This window comes from Cottoperca gobio, chromosome 14 (genome assembly GCF_900634415.1).
Source record: "Cottoperca gobio chromosome 14, fCotGob3.1, whole genome shotgun sequence".
Classification (NCBI taxonomy): domain Eukaryota; kingdom Metazoa; phylum Chordata; class Actinopteri; order Perciformes; family Bovichtidae; genus Cottoperca; species Cottoperca gobio.
In genome coordinates this window covers 6,269,697-6,291,274 of record NC_041368.1, presented here as the reverse complement: position 1 = coordinate 6,291,274, position 21,578 = coordinate 6,269,697, and the positions used below count along the sequence as shown (strand labels likewise).

The window sequence follows — 21,578 nt, the reverse complement described above, 5'->3', positions numbered from 1 at the left end:
TAAGCCCAGAGCTCGACTGTGTGTCCCATAAAAAGGCTGAGAACTGGGCAGCCGGCCACAGTGGCATTCTGTGGACCCAGTTGACCAGAACTTTGGGACACACATCCTCCTGTTACACTTCCTATTTCTGTCCCATAAAAGCTGCAGCCGTTAGTTTCAAGAGGAATGTGTCACTCATCTGGTCAGTGCTTAGTGCTTCCCCTCCCTTATAGCCCATCTATCCCGGCTCAGTTTACCGTGCTCTCCCCAAATATATAAAGTATATTGATGATATAAATTTCAGAAAGCATATTACAACATGTTCTATATATAAAATTGCAGAATAATAAGCATTTAAACATTACATTTGAGAAGACCTGTAAGTCTATACACATTTCTTAAGCTCTGAGAAACTGAGCACTGGCCGAGTCATTGTGGCTGTTTTTAAATGTAAGTAGAGTTGTGACCTATAAATAGTTCTGCATCATGCACGTTACTATGCTTCAGTGTAATCACAACCTTAAGGGCCATGACTGCAGCATGATTAGACAAATCACTGCGTGTTCAGCCTTCCCAAAGAAACACCCTGATAAACAAAAGTGCATGTAGCAACTTGAAGCGGCACAATTATTTCTCCACCTTTCTGCACCAATTAATTCCATGATAATGTTACATAATACAAAAAAACGTTTTAGTCTTGCTTTGGAGCTGAACAAGACAGTAGCATCCACTAGAGGGCAATCAGTAGAAGTAAACAGAATCCAATTCAGTACTTACTGTAGTGAGTGATGACACCCCACTGGACTACACAAGCAATTTATTTCTCATTTTTGCCATTTAGTTGAGGTAAACAATGGCCATGGCTTGTTCAGAGAGCACATGCACGCTCCTGAATGACACAAACAATGCAATAAAGTTGCGACCCTGCTGAGGAAACTACTTCTGGGGTGAAGAGAGATGGTGCCTGAGGACGATCTCATATTGGATCTCCACAAATCCCTGTTTAGTGCCGACTATAGCTAAATTGTTATTAATTATTACTTCAGCCCAGGAGGTTATGTTTTATGTTTGGTTTGTTTCTCTGTCAGCAGGATTACGGAAAGGTACTGGCCCAATTCTCATACAACTTGGTTAAAGATAGGACATTTGGCCTTGGCAGAGGTCTGTACTCGCCCAGTGCCCTTCTGGTGTGCATATTTGTTGATCCCTAAACAACAACAACAACAACAACTCCTCCTACTCCTCCTCCTCCTCCTCCTCCTCCTCCTCCTTTTTCTTCTTCCTCCTCCTCCTCTTCTTCACTGGAAGTCCATTTAAATCCTCCTCCACCACCACTCAGTTCTAAAAGGTTCTATAGTGGCCGTCTTTATTAACGTGCTTCAACTCTCGTCACTCTTTAAAATGTGCCGTATGGCTTGTTATTTATTTTCATCCATTGAGATGCACAGTACTTTTGATGATTATTATTATTATTATTGTTTCTACTTTTAGTGTGATTCTCATTGTTAAACTGACCGTTTTCTCTTTTCATGCACCATGAAAATATATTTCTTTAGAATGCTCTTGTTTATCATGATCAAATGAACACGTTTTTTATTGCTCATGCATTTAATAAAGAAAAAAGAAACTACTTTATCACTGAAATGGAAGTTTCTGTATTTCTGATGGGCCAATATTATATATGGAAACTACTGTGAGACAAAAAAAGTATATTAATGAAATAAAATGTTTGAAGTTGGAAATTGATACTTTGTTTAAATTAACAAGTGCAATTAAGTGTGCAGCCTAAAAGCACATGTGTGGCAAGTTAAAAAAGTGACGGACGTTTTAGTAGCGCATTCTGTCGTTAAACATGTTTAGGCCTGTAAGAGTATTGTGCCATTTCCTGTGTGAGTGTGAAAAAGTCCCAGCTTGCCATTTTACCTTCAGAAAGCATGTAGGGAGTTAAGAGTGGCAGCTAGTTTAAGAGCAATCAGGAATATACAGCAGAGTACACACACACACACACACACACACACACACACACACAGTGTGATTGGCTCACCATGCTGCCAGTCAGTGATGTAGACAGTCGGTCTGGGCGCTCCTCTTCAGATCCCTCCCTCTCCTCCTGTCTACTGGGCTCAGCCGTGCCAGCGGTGGCTCCTGCCAACATAAAAACACACAACCTTCAGACATTGGGTGTGTGTGTTTGTGTGTGCTTGTGTGGGCGGTTGAGGAGTGAGTGATTGCATAAAAGGTCTGGATAAAAAAAAAAAAATAACAAGCAATTGTAACGTATCCAATTGTTGAAGATGTTGAGTAAGGATTTACCGGTCTACCCCCCTGCTACCACCGCACAATCCACACAAATCCAGCCCTCAGAAGAGTGTGTGATGGTTAAACTGGCTTGAACAAGTAGCACTCGCTACAAATCGGGTCAAGTCAATGTAAACACACTCAACATATGCTGTGCTGCCGACAGACATGCAGGCACATGCGTGAAGTCTGACCACGGAAATCTTGGAGCAGATCAGCTGACCTGACTTGCCCTGAAGGGGGAGACTCTGATTCACAGGAAATGCAAACTTGACATTCCTCGTCAGATAACAGATAACTGCAGAAGAAGACAGCAGGAGGTGGACAAACTCCACAACACACCCAACACACCGAAAGGCGCTCCAGCCGAGTTGGCACACTGGGGTGGATATCCTGTTCTTTTAACAGTTCTGAAATTATTTCTAACACAAGATATCTGAACAGGGGCTGCACACATAATAAGTCACATTTAAACACCGTCAACAGATGAATACACAGTGACATACTGAGCAAACACTTGCTTTACTAAATGACTGACATGAAAGTTAACGCTGTGATATTGCGCTACCTTCTCTTCCTGTGCATACTCAAGCTCATTCAGTCAGGAAGCTCAGTGTACGTTTAATATGGAGTCACAAACACAGGCAGCTAGACAAAACATGGAAGTAGTGTTCACTTCCTTGTGTTTAGTGTTAAACGTTAAATACAACACATAGATTACAAAGACACAACTTGAAACTGGATCAAAGTTCTCACTGCTAAGTGCTGTCGTCTCACTTCCCTACAAGTTTTCTTTTCCAGACACACCCCCCTTTGCACACAGCTCCACAAAAAAAAAAGAAAAAAAGAAAGAAATACTACTTTCAACTCACAAAATCCTGTTCCCAAAGTTAACATCTCTTACCTGGCCAAAGTAAAGAAGCAGTGAGCTTCACACTTTCTGTTGATATCTACTTTTTAAGGTTGAATCAAAGCTCAATGCTTTGCAAAGTAGCAGTAGTCTCCGTCTCCCAAACACATACTGGTTGTAATCCCTTGCATGACATACACCCTCCCTCCCTCCCTCCCTCCCTCGCGCTGTTTCTATTGCTTATTCTTTCTCCCTCCCACTCACAAGTGCCAGGCTTCTCAAAGTGAAAGAAACCACACTACAAGGGACGGATTCTACATTTTACAAACCTCCACTGATGACTCATTTATCAAAAAAGGATGGCTTTCATTGCTAATCAGCCATGAATATAGAAATCTCCACATGTAGGCAACCAGTCGTGATTGATTTCAAAGAAGGTACAATATCAGACTCAAGGCAATATAAGTCACCTACAGACTTATCAAAAGTGTCAGACAATTTAACTATACAAAAACAATGTGTAAGTTAACAAAACACACAAACTTAGCAGAGAAAGAATCAAGTAAAGGTGACCCAACCTTTAGAGATGCATTCATTGATAAATTGGCTACTTGTGGGCAGAAGAACTAAACAGCAACTTGACATACACTATATGGACAAAAGTATTGGGCCACCACACATTACACCTACAGGAGCTTTTATAACATCCCATTCCAAATCCATAGGCATTAATATGAAGTTGGTCCCCCTTTGCAGCTTTAACCGCTTCCACTCTTCTGGGAAGGCTGTCTGTGGGAATGTTTGTTCATTCATCCAGAAGAGCATTGGTGAGGTCAGACACAGATGTTGGATGAGAGGGCCTGGCTCGCAATCTCCGTTCTAGTTCATCCCAAAGGTGTTCAATGGGGTTGAGGTCAGGGCTCTGTGCAGGGCCAGTCAAGTTCTTCCACACCAAACTCATCCATGTTTGTGAAGGCAGACTGCATGGCCAGGTGCTTGATGTTATACACCTATGACAATGGGACTGACTGAAACACCTGAATTCAACGATTAAGCGGAGTGGCCCAAAACCTGTCAATAGTGTATTTCCATCCACCTGTTTATTGCACAGTTTCAATTTGCGCAAAAACTATTTGGAAACGCATACAATTTTAAACAATATTGAAATTTAGCAAAAGTGTTTTTACTCTCGGGCAGAAAAGTTGGTGTATTTATAAAAGCAAAATGCGATGAAGTGCAGTGGAAATATATCGGACGAATAACTGATGACCTACATGAAGTATTAACGTCAACAGAAGAGACTGTTGAAGAGACAAACAAAAATGGCAGATTAGGTTTCTCGTGGCTCAACACATCTGATGTAACCGTTCTCACATTAATACATACAACAAACAGAAATGTCATATTTCTATCCAGCTCTACATTTGTTTTCACGGCTGGATTTTCGACTGATGCTCTTTTAATAACTTCATCTTCATCATCTTGTTGCTCCCTCTTGGTGAAATGCTAGTGAAAATAAATAACAGGTTGGGTGTTGTCAGTGGGATATTTTTAACACAACTACAAACAAAAAGATTCCACATACTCAATGGAGACAGTAGGGTGTGTACTTCAATATATTATAAAGTGAGATGTTACTATTTATTCCAGACACCACACCCTTCGTCTTCAGATCATTGATAGTGATGTGTACTTTATATGACATTCATTCATTAACCTAACTGTAAATTACTGACAATTTTAAGGCCTTGTTTTGTTAAAAGCTACTACTCGATAATTTCCCCCATTGCAATCTGCTCAACATGAGCTGTGGGCATTGCTTGAAATGTTTCTATGCTAGTATTCTTCGTGTGCAAACACGTGACAAAACTGTGTGACGTATGTGTGCGACGCCATGTTGGATGATATACAAATCAAAAATGGCGTCTAAAGCGAACAACAACAACAATACAACTCCGACTTCTTCAAAGTATTGTGACTCTCTGGAGTCCTCTGCAAAGGCAAGATTCAGAGGAAAAAGTCCAAATTTGCGGCCTTGACCCGTACCCGCTAAAGGCGTCGGATTATATTGAGGATTTAGATTCATTACCGCCGATTCACAAATGAAGGCATACAAGAGCTTAGATGCTTATAATGTCTTTGTTTCTGGCTGGGTTGGTAGTCTTCTTACCAAACCACTGAAAGATGACAGGGTGCTCGTCCATGCTCGTGTAAATCACTCTCAAAGAGCTCGAGATACACCGCTCAAGCCGTGGTTTGTGAGTGAGAAGAGCGGCGATGTTATCCTCGCTAACGTAAACATTGAAAACATAGCTTTAGCATGAGCTCTTACCAGATATAAAGTGGACGCCACACACACGGGTGAATTGTGCTTTGTCTTCTGTTAAATCCTCACGAGTTATGTTGCTAAACCAGTTTACGGCGTTCGGTAGACAGTAATTCATCTCTCTTTTGTGGATCGTTGTTTTTGATGATTTTAGGAAATTTAAAGAACCGTTTCTCTTGGTCACGAGTAGCGTTATTACCACAATTATACACTGCGCACTGAGATTGGCATTTTCTTTCAATCTTAGACCTTTAAATACAAAGAAAGTTACGAAGCGTTGCAGCAACTCGCATGTGAACGGCTGCCATCTTGGTTGTGTATACATCCAACATGGCTGATTTCCAGGTTGGGAAATAAGCGTGACATCACATGCACACGAAGAATAGATACAAAAACTGAAACTCTGGACCAACACGATTTGTTTGATCATTTACTTTGAGGGGTATAAAAAAAAATTGTCTCTGCTAAAATGTTTCTCTTTTTTTACATTTAACAAAACAACCGCAATAATCGGTTACGTTTTTCCTAAAACGAACCTTCCATATAATTGTCTAAATAAAATATAGTATAAATCTGCGTTACTTTGAATACTATGGTCATAGATTAAGGAGAAAATATCAAACTCAGTTCTCTATAATTTTAGGTAATCATGTGAGAACATTTCTAGAATAGATGTGTACAGATGATGAGGTCTGGGGCAGTACAGCTCCTAAAAACAATCAGCTACTCAATAATAAACAAGGTGGATAAAATGCTGTATTAGAAACACCCGAGTCTCAACATAACACCATTTAACAGTGTCACAAACTAGGCTGCATTATTCTGAAACTACTAATCTTCATGGAGGTAGGATTTATTGAAGGGCTAGTAGACTGCATTAGCTTTAGCTAGGCACATCTAATAAACAAGCTGAGTGTATTAAAATAAATCATCATAAAAACACCAAACAAAACCAAATTTTGTTCATTCAGTTGTGTTCAATGTGAAAATCCTGTAGCTTTCCCTTCACATGAAATGTGTTCACAATGTCACCTCTTAATTACAAAATAAAAATAAAAGTGGTACTGTGATGATATAGCCACACAATCCAGTGGATTACAATAAATAAACACAACTGATTAATTCGGGCTGAAACAAATAGTTGATCAACAGAAAATGAACCAACTACATGATAAACAATTAATTGTTTTCTATCAAGCAAAAATGCTCAACATTCAGACATTGGATGCAGTACACCATTTGGCTATATGGAAAGTAGAGTTTATTAAAGTAGGCAAAGGCTAACTTCTGTGCATAGTGAGGGCAACAGAGGTGTCATGTATTAAGTACAGTATTTAGAGAGATATAATGATAGTGATGAACATTAAGCAAAAATAAAAAAACAGTTTCTCTTCCTACTGAGTCTAGAATACATTTCCAGTCATGTGAGGGATGCCAAGGTACTTTCCCCCTCACCAAGACACAGACGATCTAACTATAAATATCCAGCATTACCGGTAAGGTTGTCCGCTCCACCACAGCAGTAAATAATAGGTGCTGTTTGACAGGCTCGTGACAACACAACAGGTGTGAACGTATGATAACAGGGATAAAGTTTAAAGAGGTGAAAGTGAAAGTGGACCACATCCTCATTACAGGCTGGCACTGTACAAGGAGGCGACTAGTTGACAAATCGAAAGCGTGCGTTTGTGTGTGTGTGTGTGCAGTGTTTGCAAACGTTAGCATCATGCTAGCCGCCGGATAGCAATATTACTAGGAGCTGGTGTGTCAAATTCGCTCATTTACCAACATAAAACGACATAGCTTCTTACGGTTCACTCGTCCAACACGAGTATGACAGCCTGAGAATATATCACACACACAATACATTATTTAGCATGAGCTCTTACCAGATATAAAGTGGACGCCACACACACGGGTGAATTGTGCTTTGTCTTCTGTTAAATCCTCACGAGTTATGTTACTAAACCAGTTTACGGCGTTCGGTAGACAGTAATTCATCTCTCTTTTGTGGATCGTTGTTTTTGATGATTTTAGGAAATTTAAAGAACCGTTTCTCTGGGTCACGAGTAGCGTTATTACCACAATTATACACTGCGCACTGAGATTGGCATTTTCTTTCAATCTTAGACCTTTAAATACAAAGAAAGTTACGAAGCGTTGCAGCAACTCGCATGTGAACGGCTGCCATCTTGGTTGTGTATACATCCAACATGGCTGATTTCCGGGTTGGGAAATAAGCGTGACGTCACATGCACACGAAGAATAGATACAAAAACTGAAACTCTGGACCAACACGATTTGTTTGATCATTTACTTTGAGGGGTATAAAAAAAATTGTCTCTGCTAAAATGTTTCTCTTTTTTTACATTTAACAAAACAACCGCAATAATCGGTTACGTTTTTCCTAAAACGAACCTTCCATATAATTGTCTAAATAAAATATAGTATAAATCTGCAGTTACTTTGAATACTATGGTCATAGATTAAGGAGAAAATATCAAACTCAGTTCTCTATAATTTTAGGTAATCATGTGAGAACATTTCTAGAATAGATGTGTACAGATGATGAGGTCTGGGGCAGTACAGCTCCTAAAAACAATCAGCTACTCAATAATAAACAAGGTGGATAAAATGCTGTATTAGAAACACCCGAGTCTCAACATAACACCATTTAACAGTGTCACAAACTAGGCTGCATTATTCTGAAACTACTAATCTTCATGGAGGTAGGATTTATTGAAGGGCTAGTAGACTGCATTAGCTTTAGCTAGGCACATCTAATAAACAAGCTGAGTGTATTAAAATAAATCATCATAAAAACACCAAACAAAACCAAATTTTGTTCATTCAGTTGTGTTCAATGTGAAAATCCTGTAGCTTTCCCTTCACATGAAATGTGTTCACAATGTCACCTCTTAATTACAAAATAAAAATAAAAGTGGTACTGTGATGATATAGCCACACAATCCAGTGGATTACAATAAATAAACACAACTGATTAATTCGGGCTGAAACAAATAGTTGATCAACAGAAAATGAACCAACTACATGATAAACAATTAATTGTTTTCTATCAAGCAAAAATGCTCAACATTCAGACATTGGATGCAGTACACCATTTGGCTATATGGAAAGTAGAGTTTATTAAAGTAGGCAAAGGCTAACTTCTGTGCATAGTGAGGGCAACAGAGGTGTCATGTATTAAGTACAGTATTTAGAGAGATATAATGATAGTGATGAACATTAAGCAAAAATAAAAAAAACAGTTTCTCTTCCTACTGAGTCTAGAATACATTTCCAGTCATGTGAGGGATGCCAAGGTACTTTCCCCCTCACCAAGACACAGACGATCTAACTATAAATATCCAGCATTACCGGTAAGGTTGTCCGCTCCACCACAGCAGTAAATAATAGGTGCTGTTTGACAGGCTCGTGACAACACAACAGGTGTGAACGTATGATAACAGGGATAAAGTTTAAAGAGGTGAAAGTGAAAGTGGACCACATCCTCATTACAGGCTGGCACTGTACAAGGAGGCGACTAGTTGACAAATCGAAAGCGTGCGTTTGTGTGTGTGTGTGTGCAGTGTTTGCAAACGTTAGCATCATGCTAGCCGCCGGATAGCAATATTACTAGGAGCTGGTGTGTCAAATTCGCTCATTTACCAACATAAAACGACATAGCTTCTTACGGTTCACTCGTCCAACACGAGTATGACAGCCTGAGAATATATCACACACAATACATTATTTAGAAGTTACTTCATTTTAAAAATATAAATCGAGTTACTCACTCAGAAAGAATCAGCTGACACAACGGTGACTCAGTAGACTACACGACTTCCGCATTCTTGTGTGATGACAACAGCGCTGGCCAATCGTCAGGAAGGAAACGGAACATTCTTGTCCAATAGCTTTACAGAAGTCGTCCTGCCCAATTGGAATTGAGAACAGTCAAGCGAGTGAATTTCACACACCCACAGCCGAGCCAATCAGGTGCCACAAAGCTCCTAAAGCAGACCAATAGAAAATCACAGCGCGGCACAAACTGGATGCACACATACATAGTACGGTACGTGCGCCCAGGCACATAACAGTTATACCAGTCAGAGCCCGGCAGGGTTTTCAAATATTCTAAACACAAAATACTTTCAGTTTTCAAAACTGAAATAAACATATTTGAAAAATGACACGAAGCATAGATGTCAAGGATTTAGAAAAAAAATACATAATAAACTTAAGATAAGCGGAAATGGAAACAAAAGTAAAAGAAGGAAGCATGAAAGGTCGAAACAACCTTTAAAAGGTCATAATTCAAGAAAACGTCATCTGTCAAGCAAAACAAAGTGAATATATTTGGGTTTGGAATTTATTTGACTACTCTGACATTTGATCGACAAAACTATTAATCGATTAATAAATAAAAAACATTGATGGAATAATCTATATTCTTTTAATTTGAACCACTTAAAAAGGGTTATGACAATGTCTGGGACAATGAACTGCATGATTCCTTGAATTTCTCATGGAGCTCCCTGACACAGACAGTGGTATGTGTATACATACATCTGGCATGCCCTGGTGTTCACAGCTCTGTAGCTGCTGGGGAGAGACACTATTTTTGTTCATCAGCCTTGCCTGTGACAGCCTGGACCTGACTGACCTCACATACCTTTCCATACCAGTCAACAGCCACAACGCTGCTTCACTCTCGTGTCTGCTTCAATCCTTATGTGATTCCCCCTTATGTCAATGTTTTTTTCCAACCTCAAAGGCTTAAAAACTTTAAAAGAAACACTGCATGTGCACATTTTTGCTGTCATTATCAGACGTTTTGATGTGCCAAATACTATGATGCATGGGTACATTGACAGTGAATAAGGTGTTTAATCTTGTTAGACTCATGTTTACAGCCTGTGTTTATTTTTTGTTATCCTTATTTCATTGTGAGTCCTTATGGAAAGAAATGCTCTTAGTAGAAAATGTAATCTTTTAGATTTAATAACAATAATAAAATGAGGAATTATTCAAAATCAGTACATATGCTTGTAGAAAGTTCTGGATGTACTCACTGATTTTATTGTACATGATCGCTTATCTGTTTCTGTTTAAATCAGGCAAAGTTGCTCCCTCTGGTGGTAGAAATCAGAAACCAGGGAAGGATCTCAAAGGTGTGGAACAGGATTATCTCTCTCTTTTTAAAAATGTTATTCTCAACACTACCACCACTGTATTTTTATTTAGTGCACAATCCCAGATCACTTATTCACATTCTGGATGCAATACATGTTACATAACAATGTAATGAGTCTCTGTCAAATAAATCATCACCTGAGTGTATTACATGTTCACCTGAGAGGTATCTCAGGCATATCCTCCTGGACTACAGACTCAGTAGTTGCCCTATGCTGATGTTAATGTGTCTGTTTCTATGACGACTGAGGCTCAGAGGACTGACAAATGATTAGACACTGGACTCAGGAGAGATGACAACATTTCTGTTGAACTTTTTTACTCATTGTGCAGCAGGAAGCGAGGAGGCGGACAGGTGGGTGTACATCCTAAAGGACCAATCACAGTTGGTCATCCAGTCAGTACTTATCTGCACCCCGTCTGGCCGGGCACTGATTTTGATATTTCTCTCCTCTGAACTGTGGCCCGTGTACAATCACAGCATGGTAAGAGAGTCAATCTTGATGAGCAGGACATTTAAACATTCTCACTGCTGAGTAATTGAGGAGATCATTATATCTTCAGTGGATAACAACCAGAGAGATCGTAGGTTAGTATGAGCACTTGATGAAGTTTTAATGATCTTTATCTTTTTTCTTTTTAGACAAGCTACACAGATAAAGGGGAAAAGGTAAGATGAAACTGCCTGTGAAGATGATCCGTGATATACTTTGATGTGTTAACAGTTCTGTTAGTTCTGCAGAAGAAGGTCTGAATCATAGCCGAGAGGCTGTTGCAGGAATAAATGCATTATTTTGAAACTACAACTAATATGAGATTTCATTAATACAAAGTGTAATACAAATAAAATATAATTAGTTTTAATATTGGAATCAATTTGTGGCCGAAATGGTATGGAAGGCTTCTGCTTAATCGATGATGATAATAATAAACTTTCTTTTTATAGCACCTTTCATACAAGAATTGCAGCCCAAAGTGCTTCGATTATGAGACGATACTTCGAAATTAATTTTTACCTTCTTCATAAATTCAATGCAGTTAAAAACTATGTTAACACAGATTTAAGAGAGACATAGACGTGTATTGTGCTGAATTGTGAAGATTTTCTGCTAAAATCAGTGTGGTTTTATATCGATGAGAGTTTTGGCTTGCTTTGGATGAATGAGTTATTTGGTCTGCTGGGAAATAATACACAGAAAAACACTTGTGTGCGCATGATTAATCTTGTTATTATAATGGCCATACTCCATAAATGTAAATTCACAGGAAGGAAACCATGCTTTATTGCCTTTGCGATGAATTAAAACAATGCGTTCATTCAAATCAACAGAAGCAATTAAAACTGAAACAGCTTGTACTGTGTTAGGAATTTTTATATGGATCTTTATCCCCCCACAGAATAAAACTTTTCATAATGAAAAACGTTTTTTTTTTTTTTTATTATGCGTTCCCTTTTGTACATTTTAAGTACTTTATTATCAGAAATAAAGGACAAAAACATGTGTAATGTTTCTCACCTCTACCAGTCTTTAAACAGTTGGATACTTTCTTCATCAGCTGAAGTAACGATATCGATGTTATTCTTCTTTTGTACTTTTGCCTTTTAGCACGCAAGGGGAAGGTTTCTCAAGTTTCATCACGTCACCTTCTGGGTCGGCAATGCCAAACAGGCCAGTAGTTATTTGTGACAGATTTAATGATTTCCGCAACACTCAAATCACATCTAATTCTTTTCCACATAGTTCATAATTAGATCCAGATTAACTTTTTTTAGATTCCAGACACTTTGCGTTTGAACGTTCAGTGTCTTCATCATTCTTTTTTATACCTTTTAGAGTGCAAATACAAGTTATCATATTTTTAGTATTTACAGGAACATCTGCAGGTTTAGGTTTAGTAATTACATAATAACTGTTAATTTTGTTCTTCATAGGCCAGACACACAGCCTGGATTGAGAAACCCACAGTCAACACATTTTTGGGAGGAGTTTCTAATTGTATCTCACCTTGTCATGGTCCTTCTCAGTAAAGACAGTCTGATCACTTTGCAGGCAGCCTCGTACTACTGTGATAAGATGGGCTTTGAGGCTTTGGCCTATAAGGGTTTGGAGACTGGCAGTCGAGAGGTGGTGTCTCATGTCATCAGACAAGATAAGGTATGCAGACATGCTGTGCTGATTGAACAAACACTCACTTCATTCACAATCAATGATACACAACCACTTCTCTCCCCTCACAGATAGTATTTGCTTTTGAATCCCAGCTCAATCCTGGAAATAAAGGCAAGTTTTGTGATGATATGAGATTATATGAAAGATGAATTGCTGTGCACGTGACACACAATATTACTGCATTTCAACATAGTTTTATATTCAATCAGAGATGGGAGAACACTTGGTTAGGCATGGAGATGGAGTCAAAGACATCGCTTTCCAAGTGGAGGACTGTGACTTCTTAATCAAGGTAATGATATGGAGGGAGAAAATGGACTGAAATTAGCTAGAGGCAGAAATAAACAAGTTTCATATGATTTGACATACTTACCATTTCAGAAAGCTGTGTTTATATACAGAAGTAGAAGAAGTAAGAAATACCAGTGTAGAAATACTCTGTTACAAGTAAAAGTTCAAAAGTATTAGCTCCAAAATATACTTACATAGTATACTTATATAGTACCAAAAGTTAAAGTACTCATTATGTTGAATGGCCCATTTCAGAATATATATTATATCATTGGATTATAATTATTGATGCATTAATGAGTTCATCACTTCAATGTTGCAGCTGGTAAAGGAGGAACTCATTTGAATAATTTTTATACTGCTGATACACTTTCCCAAGTCTCACTTTAACCAATAATAATAATAATAATAATAATAATCATTATAGTCGTTGTTGATTATGTTTTCGTATTATTAATCTGAATCTGCTATGTAACAAGTAACTAAAGTTATTAAATGAATATATTGTAATGAAAAGTATAACGTTAGTTTCTGAAATGTAGTAGAGTAGAAGTATAAATGCAAACACGTCAAAACTGTTTCAAATTCAGTGCTTGAGTAAATGTAGTTATTTTCACACCACTGTTTATATACAGTATGTACAGCAAGACAAGGAATCAGAGAAGTAATGGATTTGAGCACCACTGCATTCATGGATGGATTACTGAAAGGGCCTACAGGGCACAGGCCCAGGGGCCCAAAGTGTCAGGGACCCCCTGGCCTTCATCTACAAACTGTCACTCAAAGAGCACGCACCAACCAGGAAGAGACTCAATGACCAAAAACAAACGTACCACAACTACAAAGAGACAAGAAACAACAACATAAAGAGGCTAAACAACTTTAAAGTCTTTCTCTTGTGTCCCCATGTAGGAGAGGTTGTGGGGCCTTTTGCATGTCTGTGCACTGGGGGCCCATTGTCTCAATCTGCTCATGCTCACACAATTCTGTTTCACATTCAAGAAATAAACCCAACGTGGTTTGTATTTGTATTATCATACTGTGCAATACGCTCAGTGTGTGTTGAAATAGGAGCAAACATGCCGGTGGTGCGACAGCGCAGCTTTGATGTTTAGTGCCTCATTTGAACTCTTTACCTCAGTCAGTCAGATTCACCTGACTTTACACAGAGATCAACAGTAGCCTGTCTACGCGTACTTACGTGTACTTAAGTGTACTTAGGTGTACTTAGGTGTACATTATATCACAGCATGTATAAGGAGACATTCTGTCTTCCACCACTGGAGGGCTTCAAAGAGCCGTCTTCAGACAGAAAATGCTGTTAAATTCCTTTTTTCCTGACAGACAGCTAAAGAGCGAGGAGCTGTGATCATCAAGGAACCCTGGGTGGAGCAGGACGGCCAGGGGAGGGTCAAATATGCTGTGCTTCAAACAGTAAGAGTGACTCACTTGAAAGCCTCATGTGAATACACACATGAAACTGGAACTTAATAACAATGTTGTGTTAATGTTTTGTCCTCAGTATGGAGATACAACACACACTCTTATTGAGTACCTCAGTCCCTACAAGGGCCTTTTCCTGCCAGGCTACAAAGAGCCTCTGTTTAGGGATCCTCTGTTAGCCACACTGTGAGTCTCTAATATTTACAAAATGTATACAATGAGTATTCTCAATTATTTCCCCCAAAACTTTCATGGCAAAGTATCCATGCAATGTTTATTTTTCTTCTTTTCTTTGTAGTCCACCTGGAGGTTTGCACTTCATCGATCACATGGTGGGAAATCAGCCAGATGACCAAATGGTGCCAATTACAGACTGGTAAGACTGTTTGTGCGCACGTACACACGGAGGGCAAAACAGACACACGGGGCAAAAGGACAAGTAAACACTCAATCTCACTCCACCTCTGACACAGTGCAGATATAAAAGCTGGCGCTAGTGCAACATTACTGGTCAATAAAATAAAAAGGCCCTGAGAGGGAAGTGAGTAAAAACATTCTGGTGATCCATTTGATTCCATCATCTTCTTTTTTTTTTTACAGGATAATCAATTTTTAGTTCCATCAATGGTTTTGTGGTTATCATGCATTTGTTGTTGTAATACTAATTTAAACCACAAGATGTTAAAGTGCACCACTACCCAACGCGTTCTCATACCTGCTGTAAACCACAGAATAGGTAGTGACTTCCAAAACTACATATATGACCGTTCTATTTAACATTGTGAAACTGTCGCAATGAACACTTGACCTTTAAACACAAATGTTTTGTGCATGATGAAATTGAAACTCTCAGGGCTTCTGTAAAAAGGACATTCAAAGAATTCCATATAAAAAGGCACAGCTCGTTCATTAAGCTTATTGTCACATACTCGGTGTTCCCCAATTTCCAGGTATCAGAAGTGTCTGATGTTCCATCGGTTCTGGTCAATAGACGACAAGCAGATCCACACACAGTACAGTTCACTGAGGTCCATAGTAGTGACCAACTATGAGGAGACCATCAAGATGCCCATCAATGAGCCTGCAAGGGGGAACAAAATTTCACAAATCCAGGTGTGACTTTATCAGCTAATTTTTTACTACATTTTCTGGTTTATTATGGTGTATCCAAGTGGTGTGTGTATCGCAGTGGTGTATCCGCAGTGGTGTGTGTATCGCAGTGGTGTATCCGCAGTGGTGTGTGTATCGCAGTGGTGTATCCGCAGTGGTGTGTGTATCGCAGTGGTGTATCCCAGTGGTGTATCCGCAGTTTGGCATATTGCAGTGTCGTATTGCAGTGTTGTGTGTATCGCAGTGGTGTAACACAAATCAGAATCTTCCCATGTGTATACTTGTGTTGAAATGTGTGATACCTCCTGGTTTACAGCCCTGCCTTAGTGTTTTTAATGTTCTGCATCTCCCTCCTCAAAGGAATATGTGGACTACAACGGGGGACCAGGTGTTCAGCACATCGCTCTCAACACGTCAAACATTATCCAAGCCGTGAGTCTCCTGCGTTTGATTATCGCCAAAACTTTATCTACAAACTTTAGCTTCATCTTCACACAGCCTCCCCAAAGCTGCAAGTAAGGACAAGTTTTATCCTGCTTCTTTTGTGTGTGTCTTAAATCAGGTAGTGAACCTGCGCGCCCGAGGGATGGAGTTCCTCTCAGCGCCTGACATGTACTACGACAACCTGCGGGCGAATCTCAAAACCGCCAAGATCAAGGTGAAGGAGGACCTCGACCGTTTACAGGTGAGGAGAGGTATAATTTCAGCAAGCATGAAATTATTCACAGCCTTTTTGCTTGTGTCACTCTCAACTATAAATCTGTGTTTCCTTTAAGGAATTGAAAATCTTAGTTGATTTTGATGACAAGGGCTACCTACTTCAAATCTTCACCAAACCTGTGCAGGACAGACCAACTCTTTTCCTGGAGGTCATTCAGCGGAACAACCACTCTGTAAGTGCCACGGACCAGTATAGTGGTGGAGGAAGTATTCAGATCATTTTCTTATGTAAAAGTACTTATTCCACACTTTGAAAATATTCCACTACAAGTGACAGTCCTGCATTAATAATCTTACTCCAGTAAATGTACGCAAGTAAAATGTGCTAAAAAAAGGTAAAAGTATTGATTGTGCAGTAAAATGTTCCCTGTCAGTGTTTTATTATTATTATTATTATTATATACAATGTTTCTGGATTAATATTACAGCTGCATTCATGTATGTTGCATTGTCCTGCTGTATATGTTTAAGGTTGTGCTTATTGTAACTCCTTTATATACTGTTGGGTAGTTTAATCTACAGCAATGCATCATATTCTATATCAGGGGTATTCAACTAAAATTCTAAGAGGTCCAGTTAGAGAAAATTTCCACAAGCAAAGGTCCGGAGCATCATAATGTGTAACCTGCGTTATGAATTAGTGTGAGAAATATTGAAGCAGCCTAGTAGCTGTATCAACGTTTGCACGTCATCAACAACTGACTGTCAAATCTAATAAAGAAAGTACAAGTTGAAAACATTTACACAATATTTATTGTGACTTAACATTGAACTATACAGATATATATAATACTGTAGATATGTATAGTGTTCTTCTCGGGCTGCATTTAAAAATACAATTGAGAAAATAAAATAGCTTTTGAAAGATTGTGCATCTTAAAATAAAGTGTTTAATCTTAGAAACATAAACTAAAGTGTAGCAGCAGCTTGAGTTTCCCCTTTTTATTTAATTGTTTCACATCTTGATTTAACTCTCAACCAATGTTAGAATAAATCAGTCTCAACACACATTGAACAGTTTAACCCAGGCTAGCACATCCTGGGTTAAACTGTTCTCTGTGGCTGATGATGTTGACGGGTAGGCCTATCTGCTTTATTTTGTCACAAATCAAAATCATATTGGGCTCTGAGTGCTTATTTTCTGTGACCTCAGTTCAGACTTGAGTGGGTATGTTTGGTCAAAAACGTTGTGCTTTGTCTCATAGTGGTGTTTCACATCACCACTTTAATGAGCACCATGGTCTCTGAGCATATGAGACACTGGTGCTGTGCTCCAGTGGGAAGGATGGACATGAATGAGTCCATTCTGGGTTGAAAGCTCTGTTGACTTTTCTCTTCTTGGAGAGCGCCATGAGTAGTTATTGTTCTCTCCCTGTCTGCCGCTCACTTGTCTCTTCTTCTGTGTTTCTCTCCCTGTCTGCCGCTCACTTGTCTCTTCTTCTGTGTTTCTCTCCCTTTCTCCGTCTTCTCTTCCTGTATCGCTAACTCGTCTTCCCGTCTGTCACGCGCCTCTCGCCTCTCATCTGTTTGTATTCAATGTCGCAATGTTTGCCGGTTGGAATGCACAGATTTGATTGGCTGAGTAGCATCACGTGGGATGGCTTAACTCGCATGTAATTGGTCTCTGAGTTTCCTGAACCGCTAAACCAGTGCCTTAAAAACGAGAAAAGCTGCACCGGTTAAAATTGAAATTCCCTCAATAATTTATCTCAGAAAATTAGAATATTACATAAGACCAATAAAAAAAGGATTTTTAATACAGAAATGTCAGCCTTCTGAAAAGTATGTTCATGTGTCTGCACTCAGTACTTGGTTGGGCCTCCTTTTGCATGAATTACTGCATCAATGCGGCGTGGCATGGAGGCGATCAGCCTGTGGCACCTGCTGAGGGGTTATGGAAGCCCAGGTTGCTTCGATAGCGGCCTTCAGCTCGTCTGCATCGTTGGGTCTCGTGTCTCTCCTCTTCCTCTTGACAATACCCCAGAGATTCTCTATAGGGTTCAGGTCAGGCGAGTTTGCAGGCCAATCAAGCACATTGATTCCATGGTCATTAAACCAGGCATTAGTACTTTTGGCAGTGGGCAGGTGCCAAGTCCTGCTGGAAAATGAAATCAGCATCTCCACAAAGCTTGTCAGAAGAAGGAAGCATGAAGTGCTCTAAACCTTCCTGGTAGACGGCTGCGTTCACTTTGGACTTGAGATAACACAGTGGACCAACACCAGCCGATGACATGGCTCCCAAATCATTACTGACTGTGGAAACTTCACACTGAACTTCAAGCAACTTGGATTCTGTGCCTCTCCACTCTTCACTCTCCACTCTTCCTCCAGACTCTGGGGCCTTGATTTCCAAATGAAATGCAAAATCTACTTTCATCTGAAAAGAGGACTTTGGACCACTGAGCAATAGACCGGTTCTTCTTCTCCTTAGCCCAGGTAAGACGCTTCTGACGTTGTCTCTGGTTCAGGAGTGGCTTGACATGAGGAACGTGACAGTTGTAGCTCATGTCCTGGATACATCTGTGCGTGGTGGCTCTTCACTGACTCCAGCCTCAGTCCTTGTGAAGCTCCCCCAAATCTTTGAATGGCCTCTTCTTGACCATCCTCTCAAGGCTGCGGTTATCCCTGTTGCTTGTGCACCTTTTCCCTTCCATTCAACTTTCTATGGATATGTTTGGATACAGCACTCTGGGAACAGCCAGCTTCTTTAGCAGATACCTTTTGAAGCTTTCCCTCCTTGTGGAGAGTGTCAATGACTGTCTTCTGGACAACTGTCAAGTCAGCAGTCTTCCCCATGATAGTGAAGCCTGCTGAACCAGATTGAGACCATTTAAAGGCTCAGGAAACCTTTGCAGGTGTTTTGAGTTCATTAGCTGATTAGAATGTGACACCGTGAGTCAACAATATTGAACTTTCTCACAATATTCTAATTTTCTGAGATTTTTGTGTTTTCATTAGCTGTAAGCCGTAATCATCAAGATTAAAACAAATAAAGGCTTGAAATATTTCACTTTGTGTGTAATGAATCCATATAATATATGAGTTTCACCTTTTGAATTGAATTAGTGAAATAAACTGACTTTTCCACGATATTAATTACTAATTTATTGAGATGTACCTGTAGTATCTCATATCAAAGATGCTTTTTAAAGAGTTTATTTAGCTTAAGGAGGAGAGTTTCCCCAGCACATAAGGAACACTTCATCCTTCAGTTTATCCCAAACATTCAACACATCTGGAGATACATGCTTTTCACTGGACAGTAAAAAGCATAGTAGTTGAGTAAATGTACTTATACAAACTACTGGTCCAACTGGTAAATTGATGTAATCTTATCGTGTTTGAGGTGGAATCGACAGGCCTGTGGTCCTGTTTCTTACCTTCTTCACCACCTTTAAGAAGCCGAGAGAGCCACCTGAACACCTGTATGCATTTCCCACCCAGTGTGAACAGTATAACAGTGGCCCACTTGTAAAAGCTCAGTAAATCTGTCACAGATACAGATTAAAAGGCTCCCTGCTTCACAGCGAGGGGGATCTTTGGATAAGGTTGCACCCTGTGGCACTTCATTTATTACCTAGCACCCATTCTGCTTGTCAGAACAGGCACATCTTGTCACTTTCCAACATTTCACTGGAGTCTATAGATGTGGATACAATGCATGAAAGTGAGAAACTGAATCTGAACCGCAGCAAAGAAGCTCTCAGAGCAACCACCAACACTTGATCTTTTGATCATCTATGATGAAAATATTTACATGATTAATTTGTGAGCCCCCAGTGATAGCAGCTCCCTGTCAGAGCGGAGGGGGTGTTTGAACCCTGTGAGAATATTTATTTGCCTCCAACATCAAAGATTTTTACTGTAACACACTGATTGGTGTCAGAGACGATCCCCAGAGCCATAACAAATGACACAGAAGATGGTAGATCTTCGGGTAATTAGCCATCTGTGTGTGCTTGTTCCCTCTCCAGGGCTTTGGGGCAGGAAACTTCAAGTCTCTCTTTGAGGCCATTGAGAAGGACCAAGACGCCAGGGGCAACCTCACTGCGCTGACACCCGACGGGCAGGCCAAAGCCTTCTACTGATCTTCCGACTGCTGCCAAACACTTTGAATGTTATATATGGCTGCACATTTCAGAGGCAATCAACAGTACAGTATATGAAACACATGTACAGTGTGTTGAATATCTTCACGTGACAAGCTGCAAGTGCCATCAGATATGCTTTAAGTTGTCCATGCTGTATGACCAAATAAAGAAACTTATCCTCATGCAGGTTGGGTTGTGTGTTCGGGAAACGGGCACACATTTTAAAGTAAGTGTGTGACATGGGATAGGGAAAACAATATTTGCTTTCTTGCCAAACAGACAGTAAGGAGAAGGAGGGGAGGAAGACTGCCACAGCTGTCCCACAAAGTCAGAGTAGAGAAGGAGGTGTGTGGCGGGTTCACACAGTTGCAGGTGTTAGACGAAATAAAACAGTGAGTAGAGAAAGATTCACCCATTGGGGATAAACGCAGAGGAATATGGTGGGAAGAAATACAGTTAGAGAGATATGCTGGGAAAGACAGAAGTTCATTGAACCAAGTATTAAACAATAAGAATTTAACATTGACATATGAAATTTTCCATTAGTTAGGTAAGAAGATTGATGCAACGCTGTAAATATGAAGCTAGCGCCAGCAGAGGCTTAGTTTAGCACAAAGATAGGAAACGGAAATAACTAGCCTGTAGCCTGTATGGGGTAAGGGGAGGAGCAAAAAGCAAGCTTTATTTAACAAAGCTTAAAATACAAAAAAAGTATAAAGCAAAAACTGCATGAACAAACCAGGACGGAACGATGGCACACTAGGATTCAAAGTAGCATCATGACCAACCTCACCAGGTAATATGGAAGAAGACGAACCGACCAGGAACAATGAGACACACAGGTGTATATATACAGACAGACACTAATCACATGATCAGGACACAGCTGGAGGAGGCAGGCAAAGACAAACACAGCAGGATCAAATCAAGGCAGGGAAAACAAATCACTGAAGGCGGAAAAACCCCAAGACAGGAAGTAAAACTAGACATGACACAAAGGGAGTGTACTTTACAAAATAAAACAGGAAAAACAAAGCCAGAATCAAGACGGTTTCAAGTCCTTGTGCTAAACTAAGCTAACTGGTCACTGGCTGTAGCTTCAG

General features: G+C 39.8%; 2 protein-coding genes across 4 annotated transcripts in view; one reads left to right on the top strand and one right to left on the bottom strand.

Annotated features, from left to right (window-relative positions):
* mtmr4 (myotubularin related protein 4) overlaps positions 1–9,386 on the bottom strand; it is a 46,100-nt gene extending 36,714 nt beyond the window's left edge. Inside the window, exons 1-2 of one of the 2 annotated variants that reach the window (XM_029447771.1) lie at positions 9,251–9,386; positions 2,024–2,124 (exon numbers count right to left, since the gene is read on the bottom strand). In XM_029447771.1, coding sequence (XP_029303631.1) covers positions 2,024–2,026 — 3 coding nt within the window. In that variant the 5' untranslated portion in view covers positions 2,027–2,124; positions 9,251–9,386. Of the gene's footprint in view, positions 1–2,023; positions 2,125–3,181; positions 3,319–9,250 lie in introns of those variants that run through there. The other variant, XM_029447772.1, reaches the window with a different exon arrangement.
* A 3,318-nt stretch (positions 9,387–12,704) lies between these two features.
* Positions 12,705–20,657, top strand: hpda (4-hydroxyphenylpyruvate dioxygenase a). Of its 2 annotated transcripts, none has more exons than XM_029448420.1 (11): positions 12,705–12,805; positions 12,889–12,931; positions 13,030–13,112; positions 14,456–14,545; positions 14,634–14,740; positions 14,853–14,930; positions 15,505–15,667; positions 16,025–16,096; positions 16,227–16,349; positions 16,441–16,557; positions 20,359–20,657. In XM_029448420.1, the coding sequence occupies exons 1-11, from the start codon at positions 12,725–12,727 to the stop codon at positions 20,470–20,472; spliced, it is 1,071 nt and encodes a 356-aa protein (XP_029304280.1). In that variant the 5' UTR covers positions 12,705–12,724; the 3' UTR covers positions 20,473–20,657. The 2 variants fall into 2 exon arrangements, with proteins under 2 accessions (XP_029304280.1, XP_029304281.1); XM_029448421.1 differs by having other exon boundaries at positions 16,025–16,100; positions 16,231–16,349.
* The last annotated feature ends 921 nt before the right edge of the window (positions 20,658–21,578 follow it).